Source organism: Ursus maritimus, unplaced genomic scaffold (genome assembly GCF_017311325.1).
Source record: "Ursus maritimus isolate PB19 unplaced genomic scaffold, ASM1731132v1 scaffold_2, whole genome shotgun sequence".
Classification (NCBI taxonomy): domain Eukaryota; kingdom Metazoa; phylum Chordata; class Mammalia; order Carnivora; family Ursidae; genus Ursus; species Ursus maritimus.
The window spans coordinates 48,493,568-48,506,298 of NW_024424452.1; the positions used below are offsets into that span (position 1 = coordinate 48,493,568).

General features: G+C 48.2%; 1 protein-coding gene across 1 annotated transcript in view; it reads left to right on the forward strand.

Annotated features, from left to right (window-relative positions):
* The first annotated feature begins 297 nt into the window (after positions 1–297).
* UCK2 (uridine-cytidine kinase 2) overlaps positions 298–12,731 on the forward strand; it is a 69,107-nt gene continuing 56,673 nt past the window's right edge. The window contains exon 1 of the mRNA XM_040635997.1: positions 298–437. Coding sequence (XP_040491931.1) covers positions 339–437 — 99 coding nt within the window. The 5' untranslated portion in view covers positions 298–338. The remainder of the gene's footprint in view (positions 438–12,731) is intronic.

Here is a 12,731-nt window from a genome sequence, read left to right on the forward strand (position 1 = left end):
ACCTCGGGCGGCGGCGGCGGCGGGGCCCGGGAGGGGCGGAGGCTGGGGCCGGACGCCTCGCCGCCTCCGCCTCGGCGAATAGCAGCGCGCTGCCCGCCCGGATTGGAGCAGCAGCATCACGCTGACCTCCGCCGGGGCTGTAAACCGAGCCGGCCGCTGCGGGCAGAGGCAGGCTTTCGGCGCCTCCGGGAAAGGCAGCCCCACGGCCGAGCTCCGGGTGGCTCGCAGGGACCCGGGCAGCGCCCAGCGGCGGCTGCGGGGAGCGGGGGAGCCCGACGCGGGCGCGGGCGGGGAGCGTGCGTCCGTCGGCAGCAGCGGGAGGAGGGGCGGCGCCAGCCATGGCCGGGGACAGCGAGCAGACCCTGCAGAACCACCAGCAGCCCAACGGCGGCGAGCCCTTCCTGATCGGCGTCAGCGGGGGCACGGCCAGCGGCAAGGTACGGCGGGGTCGCGGCGCCGCGCTCCCGGGCCCGGGCCGGGCGGCGGCGCATGTGGCGCGGCCGCGGGCCATGTCAGTTGCTGCAGCCACCGCGTGGCCCGCGCGCCTCCGCTCCTGGCCGCGCTCCAGCGCCCAGTCTTCCCCGCGCCGACTGCGGGCCAGGCGGGCGGGCGGGCGGGGATTCCGGTCATCGAGGTCCCAGGGGGACGCCGACCACCGGGCGCAGGGCTGGCGCGCTCCCGCTCGCTCTTTTTCTCTGCTGCGGTGACTCGTGGCCCGGCTCCTTGTGCGGGACTGGCAGGGAAAGCGGATGCTTATTGTTTTGCGGGTCCGACGGTGGGGGAGAGGGCTTTCGGCAGGGTCGCCGGCGAACCCCCGATGCGCCCCCTCCCCCCAGCCCCTCCTGGAGGTCCCGGGTACTCAGGGCGGGGCAAGCCGGGAAGCCGGACCTGGAGGACTGCGAGAACGCGCGAGGCGGCGTCCCGCGGACCGGAGCCCGTCTTGGGCTGGGGATTGCAGGGGTTTCTGGGGAAAATCCTGAGCGCCAACTAGGTGCGGTGACATCAACGGAATGCTAATAGTAGGGGCTTCTGTTTTTTTTTTTTTTCTGGTTATAAGAGGAAACGTGGCCGGCTTGCATGAGAAAGTTGTGCTGGCTCCATGCTCCTCGGTGTCTCGCGTCTTGGGTCCACGGAAAGGGGTCATTCTCTGGGTGTTCAACTCCCCTACGTGCCTTTCTTTGTTGTATCAGCAGGGCCAGGAGAAACTAGGGAAATGCTCTTTCAGCTTTACCCCCGGCTTTTTCTGCAGGTGGGGAAGGGTGGAGCCCTCCCAGATGTTTCTTTCTTCGCTCCCCTTACTGCGTTGAAGATGTGGGTGCTTGTTTCCTTGGGCGTTTAGCAAGCTCGGATTGCGGTGGGAGCACGCACTCCTTCCTCCGGGGGAGCCTGCGAGCTGGGGCTGTGCGCGCCGCGTCTGACGACGTGGGATGCTGCCTCCCAGGGCCCGGGAGACCGAGCAGGAAGGCTGCTTGGCGCCATGAGGAGCGAGCCACGAGGTTCTCGCGCCCGAGCCGACTCCTCCGGAGCCCCTCCTCCATTTTGGCTTCACGTTTCCCGTCCAGGTCTGGGCTACCTTAGCGCGTGGGGCCCAAACCCGGCAGCTGGCGCTCCGAAACTTCTGGATCGGTCAAGTTAATCTCGTCTCTCTAGCCCGCGGGGCTCGAGTCCGGCCGCTTTAGGTCCCAGAAGCTGATGTGGCATTTGCCCCGGGCTGAAAGCATTTTTTGTTTTCCTCCAAATTCTCTGGTGTTCTCTGCTTGTGCTGTTACTAGTCATTAAAGGCAAAACCACGATGCCAGCTCTTTCAGGAAGCTTTCCCTGTTCTTTTAGGGTTATCTTTGCCCCCATCTTTCCATAGCATATGCCTGTTGCATGGGACATTTTTGTTGTTCGTGGCTGTATTCCCAGCGCTCCTAGCAGGATTATCTGACACATAGTTGGTCCCAAATATTTACCTGAGGTCCAGTCCTCCTGGGGGGAGGGCGACTTAAACTGGCAGATGAGTGTGGCATTTAGAAACAATGTCCTTGGCAATCGTCTAAATGATGAAGTCTAAACTGAGACCCTAAAAGGAGAAATAAGTCCATTCTCCTTATTTTCGTGGCCCTCAGTCATCATCTGGTCTCAGTTGATTCTCAGTGTAAGTCTTAAGTGTTAACGTCTGTAATGTGTCAGATGGGAGCTAGTGGTGAGCCATGATGCGAGTAGTGACCTCTGTCCCTGGGGTTCTCATCAAGGAGGAAGATGATAGAAACTCAAGAAAGGGTCTGTCTTCAAAACCAGGTTTTTGTATTTTCTCCAAAAGGACAGGTCTAGAGAGAGCAAGAAGTCAGCTGGAAGAGAAAAAAAGCAACCTCATAAAGCATGTTGTACAGTTTGGGCACTGATAAATACTACGTCACTGTTTAAGATTATTTTAGTCTTTTTTTTTTTTTAATTAAAAAAAGTCCAAAGGAGCATAGGACTTCTTGTAATTCCATATTGTAGTCTATGTGCTGCAGTTTTATCTTAGTTCTCTTATTCCAGTCCTTAGTGCCTTTCCTGCAAGGAATTCAAAGATTCAAAGTTTTTTTTTTCCTTTTAGAGGATCATCAGTATCAACAGGCCTTTGGAAGTCTGAGCATAGTAGTGCAAGAGGATCTGGAAGCAAGATCGATCCTCTGCTCCCTGGGTGTTTATTGTGCGCCTGTTAAAAGAATTTGGAAGAAGCCAGAGGGTCTCAGAACATCATCAAAAGTGACAATTTTAGAGCTAGAAGGAACCTCAGAGTCTCTGGAGTCCAACACTTAGTCTCATCACTTAGAGATGAGAAAAATAATGTATCCAGGTCATATGTTTAGCGGCCGAGCCAGTTCTCTGCAGTTCATTCCCTGCTGTTGCGTTGTTAAGGAAAAATTGACTAAGGAAAAGTAAGGCTAAGATGGGCTTAGTTTACAACCTTCACCTTGGAAAGGGGCTGCTTGGAAATGGCTGTGGAATGGTTGCAGAACTACTTGATCCAAAGGGAAGTGGAAATGCAGATTGCTTTGTACCCTGGGCCCAGCCCTGTAGATCTAAATTGTTCCTCCCTCCCCCATCCCTCTTCTATAAGAAAAAACAACTCCCTGTTCAGCTGCTTTTGAGGGCTCTAATTTGTCTCAGTGTTGTGGCTTCCCCAAGTCCAAGTATTGTCTCTTCAGACTAAATTATTTTGGTTGTACAAGGCAAAAATAGTGATTGCAGCTCCGTAGATCACAGTTTTTAGTTTGTTTTAGAAGTGAAGATGAATTAGAACTTGCAAGTCAACTTTGCCAGGCTGCCATGGCAAGCCATTGTTAAAAACTCAGCTGAAAATTGTAGTGGGTTGAGAAAGTCGTTATGATCTATGTTCAAAACCAGGTTCTCGTGTTTCCTCTGAAAGGACAGGAGCAGGAAGTCCCAGTGGAAGAGAGAAAAAGCACACTTCTCTGACTGCATCTGTGTCCATGACAGTGGGTGCCATTCCCTCTTCCTTCTTGCTGTGACTTCTCCCTCGGCCGATTAAAATAGCTTCTCAATCTGCTTCTTCCCACCTCCATCAGACTAGGCTTCCCTGGCTGTGGTTCTGATTATGTCACTCTCCTTTCTGGAAACCTCGGGCCATCTCTATCACCCAGACTGCTGGTCAAATATTTCAGCACAGCGCCCATCCCCTTGACCCCCAAATGTGGCCCCAGTCTGTTTATCGCACCCCCCCCCCAATGCACAGAGACATATCTGGAACTGCTTTCATTTACACTTTTGCCCTGGGCCTTCTCGGGAATGACCTATAATCCTTTTGAGCCTTTAGTTCTGCACATACTTCCTCCAGGGAGCTCTGTTATTCATTTGCTTAGTCAGAAGTTCTTGTCTCGAATGCTTCCATAATTTTACCACATTTTGCCTCGTAGTGTGGTTCCCCCACGTAATAGAAGTTCTGTAAGAGCATCTCACGTATCTGGTAGTGGGGCCTTCCTGCCCTTTTCGGTGTTTGATACAGCATTGGTGTTTGGTGTTCGTCGAATTGAGTTAGGCAGACCAAAATTTGTAATTACTCTTTTATTATTTCATTCATAAGGCTATTTGAATGAGGAATTGAAGCCATAGCGGAAACCCTTTTTAATGCTGTTATTCATGTTGCAGGGACCCAAATATAAAAAGCCCGCCCAAACCCTAATACATTGGTGTTGCTTATTCAGAGCCTAGCGTTTATTTAATATGTACTGAGTAGGTTCTTGTTGAATGAATGTCATTGTGCTGAATACTGTATGAAGTGTTCTGTTTCGTTTTGTCTTCTTTAAGAGATTTTGTTTATTTGAGAGAGAGCATGAGAGAGAGGGAGGACGGGGCGGGGGAGGGGGCAGAGGGAGAAGCAGGTTCCCTGCTGAGTAGGGAGCCCGACTTGGCTACTGATCCCAGGATCCCAGGCTCATGAGCTAAGCTGGAGGCAGACGCTTCACCGACTGAGCCACCCAGATGTCCCCGTATTAAGTGCTTTTGAGGAGAAGTCAGGTTATGAGGATACCTGAGAGAAAGTCTCTGTTAGTATTTACAGTTAAAACTTGCTTAAGCCACTTTCACCACCAAGCCAGTTTGTTTGTTTGTTTGTTTGTTTATTCATTTTTAAAGATCTTTCTTTTTAAATTTTTTTTAAGTAATCTCTACACCCAGCATTGGGCTCGAACCTGCAACCCTGAGATCAGGAGTTGCGAGCTCCACTGACTGAGCCCCCTGGTGCCCCCAAGCTAGTGTATCTTTAAAGGTTGGCATATCTCTTCCCTTTGAAGTCAGGCAGGTGTGTTCCCCGTTGATTGGTAACAGTGGAAGATGAGGTTGGGATTTTTGACTTGCCTGACGTCACGTGGCTGGTAAGTGATACAACTTGGATTGGGATCCAGATTTTTCCTTTCCTAAATCTGTGTCTGTTCTGAGCTGTCTTCACAAGCAGCAACCAGTACTCTGAGGTATTTTGGGGGAGGTTGGTCTGCCTGTGTATGACTAATACAGACCAGGAGAGGAAAACTGCAATCCCCTCAGAGGTGTGGGCTGTCACCTCAGCTCAGCTTGGCCGTGACTCAGCATCTGCTTTGGGAGCGCTCTGGAATGTGCTGTGGGCCTGCGTCTCCTTGGCTCCATCACCCTGTTCCTGAGACCTCAGCAGCCGTCCCCCATCTGGCCAGCCTTGTTCATTCCACACCCTCCTTCTGTTAGGTGCTCCCAGAACCTTGGGACTGGTGTGGTCCTGCTGTTTTTCTCAGAGCTGGTGCTGTGTGCTCTCTACCACCCCAGACTGCTGCCATGGCCATCAAGGCCCAACGTGAGCTGGCCCTGCTGACCGCTTGCTTCTTCTCTCTGTTGCAGCCACACCGGCTGCCCGGCCCGCCTGGCTTTCCCCCTGCCCCGGGAATACTGTTGGCGCTGTGGGAAATTCTCCCGTTCGTGGTGCCAGCGCCTAGCACCATGCCTGGTAGAGGGAAGAAGCAGCAGTGCGTCCTGAGGCGCCCAGTCTGTTCCTCTTCTGCTGATGTCGTCCCCCAGCTGGGCCTGTGGTCAGCTGCCTTCTCTTTCATTCCTCGCTTGCCTGTCTTTGAAGTGTGGCTTCTGATGCTCACCCTCTGTGGTCACCTGACTCCAGCTCGCGCTAGCATTTGCCGAGATTTGCTGCCTGATGTCCTCATTTCTTTGTTGAGTCTTGCTTTTATGACGTTCTGGGCTGAGGACAGATTGTATTGGGGAGTTTCACTCTTGAGGGCCTGACCTTTCTTGTGAGTGGGCTCTGGGATGGTCCTGTCCTGTTGGACGATTCAAGATCTCTGAGGTCTTCTGGAAGTGCGTCTCAGTGTTTGAAACCAGCGAGAAAGCTTGGAGGGCATGCTCTACGTGCATGCTTTGTCCATCAAACCATTTTTTTTTCCATCAGACCATTTTTATCATTAAGCCAACTTACTAAAGCATTTGATCTCTTTATCATAATAGATCATGGATACTTATATATGAATTATATAAGTATAATCTTTATAACTAAAACAAAAATAGAAATGATAAAACTGAGAAAAATGAAACACTTAAAATGGGAGTTTCTTTAAGGGGATAAAACCTTTTGATTGTTACGAAAATATTTTTTGTTTGTGACTAAAGAGTGTTTTATTTTTAAAATCTTGTTTCGTACATGGTGATTCATGGATCTTGCATGATCTGGGTGATATTAGTCTTGGTGACTACAAGGCTGAAGGTCTGGTTCTGAGTTTTGTCCTTTGAATCCCGATTTAAAGATCATCGTCTTTGAGAAACTTATCTCCTTAAAAGATCCAGGAACAAGAAACTCCCCATTTTCGGTACTTTCCAAATCACGATAGTCCCATGCCCCACAACCAGCTAGAAAATTATCACCTTCGTCCGTCAGCTGTGCTCCGTTTAAAGGTTTTTCACTAGTGGATTCAAACTCCACTGAAAGTCCTTATTTGGAATATTTTACAAGTCTTTACAAGTTTGTGTTGACATGTTTGATAGGTGCATACATAGTTTTTGGCAACAGGGTTGCTCAACAGTGGAAACATTTTCAGATCTCTAACAGATAATTTGATCATCTAACTTTAATAAATGTATTTGTTTTCCTTCACTTCTACATAAAACCAGAAAGTCAAAACTTTATTTACTTATTTTCTTTAAAGATTTTATTTATTTGAGAGCGGGAGCAGGCGGAGGGGGCAGAGGCAGAAGGAGAAGCAGACTCTCCCCTGAGCAGGGAGTCAGTTGCGGGGCTCGATCCCGGGACCCATGACCTGAGCCAAAGGCAGATGCCTAACTTACTGAGCCACCCAGGCACCCCAAAGACAGGAGTTTCTAAAAGACAAAATAAAAGGTGTAACAGGTGTGACGTGTTGACAAAAAACACTAATCTGTGTTTAGGTCACATGCATGCAGAAGTTAATTGCACGTGAAAGTTCACACAGAGAAAGCCCAAGTATTTACAATCATAAAATTACCATCAGTAGACTGCTTAATATACAACCTGAAAAGTCTAAAGAATCCTAGAAAGCATTGAACCTTGAGGCCTCTCCTGAGCAGTAAGTTGATGGGATATGGGGTCTTTGGTTCTAAAGTGGATCATGTATGCTTTGAGAATTTTGAAGGATGATGGGAGAAAGTGGTAATTCTAAAAAAATCTGTTTGCTCTGTTACCTGGCTGTAATAAACGGTCTTTCCATAGTATAGGGGAAAAGCGGTTATTTCCATATGGTTACAAGCTCTGAAACTGCAGGAAAAGTATCAAGAGTGTCTCTGAACCTCCCATACTTCCTATGGTAACCTTGACCTCCCCTACATAGTAACCTTGAGTACCCTGTGGAGCAGGTGGCCAGCAGTTTTATTTCTGCCCCGGGTGGTTCCCCACCTCATTTGTGGTAGGCTGTTCCTTTTCACAGGAGTAGCGATAGAAGGTTCTGCCCCATGCCCTTTGTGTGACTTGTGGAAGCATTAGAGGACTTCTGTAAGACTGTAGAGCCCTAAGAGTTTGGTGTGTGCAGGTAAAGTAGGGTTGTGCGTCTTTGTTGCTTTAGTCAGTCCATAAGTGTGCTATCTTGTGTGAAATTTTGGCCTTTCTTTTCCCCTTAGCTGAAGGGCCATTCTGTCATATCCCAACACACATCCGCAGTTGGCCGGTCCTCTAGGAAGCCCCGGGTTCTGCAGATGTCTCTTGCATGGGCTCCTTCCCCATAGTGGAGGGTGAGGGCTACCTAGGTTGGTAAGTCTCAGGCTCTGGAGAGAGAGCCTGGAGTAGAATGGGATGCTAAGAATCCTGACTTGTGGTTTGGACTCTGGTCTTCAAAACATGTTTGCATCCTCTAACAGCTAACACAAGTTTTGGAGTATTCTTTATCCCCTTGCATGCTTTTGCCGTAAGTGTTTTTCACCCTGATTGAAGAGTTGCAAAGGATATATTTCTGACATAAATATTGACACTCTGAAATAGTCATTGTTACATTCTTTTAAGTGTATCTAGTGGGCTCTGAATACTGTAATAATTTGGCCTACTGTTAGCCATTAAAAAACACATGAATGAGCTCTTATTTGAGCCAGAAAGCTTCATTTTTTTCCTCTGTGAAATCACACCTCAGTTCCACTTCCCCCACAGAATATTAACTTAATCTCATCTATTTTTATGCTTGAAAATCTTTCATTGATCATTCCGTCATCCTTACGCAACAAAAATGCATGTGTACATTGGAATGATTTTATTTCCTGTTGTAAGTCTCTTCATTGTTAATTTCTTTCAGATTATATTACTATGGTTATTGCCATAAGTTAATCAGAACAAGCAGATAAACATTTTGAGAAATTCTTAAACATAAAAGGTAGACTTTGGTTGGAAAGCAACTTGGTGAGATAGATGGAGCTCCCCCACCCGAGTATGTCATGTATTGATGGATTATTACTACTTAATGCTAGATAAGATTTTGCTCTTGTATAGATAGAAACTTCGAGAAGCCCTGTTGATACAAGAAGATGGGAATGGAAGGGCTTTTGTTATATCAAGGTCTCTCAGTTTTTACCTTTGAAGATACATGTAAGAACCCAGTATATTTTGATGAGTCAGTCAGCTTGCCACCCACCTCCTGTAATTTTGTCAAAAGCAGAAAGCTGGAGACCTTCAGATTTGTAAAAGGATTTTGTTACGTCATTAGCCATTCACTTTGTAGCATCGCCACTAGTATTTCACATTGCCCCTTCCTATGGCCACTAATTTAGGGAACATGGGTTCCAGCCTAGCTTTGCCAGTTACTTACTAGCTGTCTGTATATTCATCTCCAAGATAGGCTTCTGCCATCCCTTCGCATTTCTCAGTTCTGTAGCTAGCCTCAAGTGTTCTATAGTTGTTTTCTATGGCCATTGGTCATGCATACCAAGTACTTCTCCCGTCTGCACCTGCATAATGTGTTTGGCGTTTGTGGTCTTTTGGTGGGGTCCTAAAAGGTGGTTATCCCCTGCCGCGTGCCAATGTTCACTTCAACTGGATATTAACTGGGTTTCTTGTAGATCCTGGACCCTGTGTCGTCTTCTCATAGATGTTGCTGCTTTTCCTGGCATCCCTCCCTCTACCTACCTACCTTTTCCTTACCTGGATAACCCCTGCTCATCTTTCTGTATGTGTCCTCTCATGGCCTCTCTTGGGAAGTCCTCCCGGGCATTGCTTGGGTGTCCCTCTTCTGTGTGTGAACATCCTGACAGGCCTCAGTCATAGGATTTCCCCCACCCTGTGTTGCCCTTGCTGGTTGAGCCTGTCTGCCTTTCTCGACTGAGTCGCACCAGCAGAGACTGTTTTTCCTTGCTGTTCCCTGAAGCTGTCACGTGGGCTGAAAAGTCTAGGTAGGTTCTCAATAGGTATTTGTTGAATAGCCAAATGGGAAGGACCTCTTTCTCAAACTCCTTGCCATTTTCTCTTGGGATCTCAACAGGAATCTCAGTATGGCCAGTATTTAACTCCTCATCTTCCCCTCACATGTGTTCAGCGTGCACCCTTCCCCAGCTCAGCTGCTGACGGCTTCATCCTTCTGGTTGCTCAGACCTCAACTTTGGAGTCATTCTTTACTCTCTTCCAGTGGTTTCCAGTCCATTAAGAGGGCTTGTTGGTTCTCCCATTACAGCACATCTGCTGTCTGTCCCTGTTCACCTCCACTGCTTCCCCCCCACCTTGGTCCAGGCCACCAACATCCCAGAGTTGGGTCATTGCAGGAGATCCTGCCTCTGTCCTTGTATATTCTGCTCTCCTCACAGCGGCCAGAGTGATCCTGTTCAAGTGAAAGTTGCATAGTAATTTCCCTTCTCTGCTTAAAACCCTGCAGTAGTTTCCCACTTGACTCCCAACAGAGAAGCCAAAGTCCTTGCAAAGATCACAAGGTCCTCAAGATGGTTTTGCACTGGCTGTTCCTTCTGCCAGGAGAGCACTTCCCTCAGATACCGATATGGTTGGCTCTCTCACCTCCTCATAGTCACATTGTTTAAAAAATTGCAGGGGCGTCTGGGTAGCTCAGGCGGTGGAGTGCCTGACTCTTGGTTTGGGCTCAGGTCCTGATCTCACAGTCGTGGGATCAAGCCCCGTGTCGGACTCTGCATTCCATGTGGAGTCTGCTTCAGATTCTCTCTCCCTCCCTCTCTTGCTCTCTCTCTGATGTGCTGTCCCTCTCTCAATCAAATAAGTAAGTAAATAAAATCTTAAAAAAAATAAAATTGCACACAGTAGGCACTCAATACTTGTTGAATAAATGGTTGAAGAATGTGTTCCTTCTTTGCTCGGTTATCTCTCAATCAAATAAGTAAGTAAATAAAATCTTAAAAAAAATAAAATTGCACACAGTAGGCACTCAATACTTGTTGAATAAATGGTTGAAGAATGTGTTCCTTCTTTGCTCGATTATCTCTTCTAATATTAGTTTTCAGCATTTAAACCTGGTTGCTTTGGCTGTTGCCGGGAGATAGATGCAGATAGTTGTCCCTTGGCTGTTCATGTTTGTACTTCTTGGGGTCCCTTTACCTGGATAGGCTTACTGGCACTTTGTCAATCCCAGAGCTCAGTGTTCGTGTCCATGCTAAATGGCTCAGGGGCCTGTTGAATGGTACTCTTGTAAAAACATGAAATCACCTGGAGGGCAACCTTCACATCTTACCAAATTCTTATTACGGTTGTTACCTATTTTGTTTGATTAGATGTTTATTAATATGAATTGGATCTTTAACTCAAGAAATGCTTGAAGAGTAGATCTTTTTTTTTTATGGTTTTATTTATTCGAGAGAGAGAAACAGATAGCAAGAGAGAGCAGGAGCGGAGAGGAGAGAGAGAAGCAGGCTCCCTGCTGAGCAGAGACACCCCCCCCCCCCCCAGATCGATCCCAGGGCCCTGGGATCATAGCCTGAGCTGAAGGCAGTTGCTTAACCTACTGAGCCACCCAGGTGCCCCTAGAAGAGTAGATCTTTTAAGCCAAAATGGTCATTTTCCCTATCTTAGGGGAAGACAGATCCATCATCTTTGGAGAAAAGCTATCTCTGCTTTGGGGCAGCTTGCCTTAGTCTGCATACTAGGCCTTCTATAGCTTGGATTGGAGCTGGGAAAGTGCTAAGCAGAGCTACGAGTGGGGGGCATGGTTGCTTTTTAGCTTCTGAAGTTGAGTGTGGCTTATAGGGAATTGGATATATCCTTGTTGAGTTGTAGAGATTTGACATGACAAAGACACTTTCCAAAGCTGTTGTCCCATTGGGATTATTAATGTTCTTCCTTTCCTCAACACAGATGATACATAATTACATGTATTATAAACTTCAGTTTCTGCTGTAAAACAGCAGCGTTAAGATCTGAGATGCTGCCATTTAAAACATTTTCTTTTTTTGACAAAAGAAATGCAACCACAGTAAACTGGAGTCCTTACCGTCTTTACTATCCAAGTCAATTTATGACAGGATTGGTGAGAAGTAGTTCTGAGCAGGAATAGAACTCAGAACCCGGGGCGTATACCCAGGGGGCCAGGGGTAGCCTGTCCCATCTATGTGGCTCACGGGTTGGCATCTGCATCTCCACCAACGGGTGCCCTGGAACCAGTGGACATTTATCGAAGCAGCTGTGGCATGACTGCCCTTTGTCTCTGTGGGGGCTTCTGAGGGTGTGTTTCTTCTCTGTGGCATATTGGTTGTCTAAGAGAACTTTCTCCATGTGTTGAGCTTGGTGAGGAGATTGGCCAAGAGCCTTGCTGTTTAGGGTGAGGCATATCTCCTGGACCTATTGATTTTTTCTCCTGAGGCAAAACATGCTGTTTTGACGAGTTAGTGGCTTTATTTTTCTCCGCTTCTTTGGTAGAGTAAATATTTGAAAACAGACAGGACAGAATAGTATTTGACACATGGTATTGAACACAGAGTATTTGAACAAGAGAGGCAGTGAATATTCCCCTGGAAGGAAATGCATTAGTGCTGTGCTTGGCTCACGATGAAGGATGCAGGCCTGAGTGCACGCTGGATGGGCCATTGGGTTTCTGGAAGCCGTGATCAGGAGAGGTCATGCTTGACGTGCGAAAGCTCGTGTTGTGGACGTGTCCTCTAAGCAGAGCTAAACCAGGCCTGCCACGAGGCTCCTTTTGCAGTCTTGGTGGGGTTTAAGGTCTGTATGTGATAGAATCAAGGCTTCCTGAGGTCTCTTCTGGAAAATGCCTTCTTGCCAAAAATCCAGACAGCTTGATGGGGTGGAACAAACATGGGCTTTGGAGTCAGCCACACTTGTGTCCACATCCCAGCTCGAGCACTTCTAATCTGTTTCTCCTGAACTTGTTTCTACATCTGGGAAAAGCAGATAGTGTCTGGGAGGAGAGTTGCTGGGAGGACGCAATGAGAAAAGGCGTGCGAAGTTTCTCCATTGTGATATTTCTGCAGCAGGTGAGACCATGGTTTGTGCTCTGGGCGGTGTGGGGCCGTCTTGCTGTCTGTTCACTTCTAACCAGCGCAGCGTCCTGGACACTGAGCTTGATGTGTCCAGGTGTGGGGTCACTGATAGCGATGGGAACCTGTTCGGACAGTTTGGTTTCCACGTGTTGACGTGCTGTTAACTTGCTTGAGGCAGTGGCCCTTCTTTGCTGATAAGGCGCCCGCCGCTGGTCCGGTCCTGGCCGCTCCCTTCTGTGGGCGGAAGGCGTCTCTTCTCTCCTTACCGGCTTGCTGCAGGCCTTAGCAGTCCTCTTCCACGCTTGTCAAGT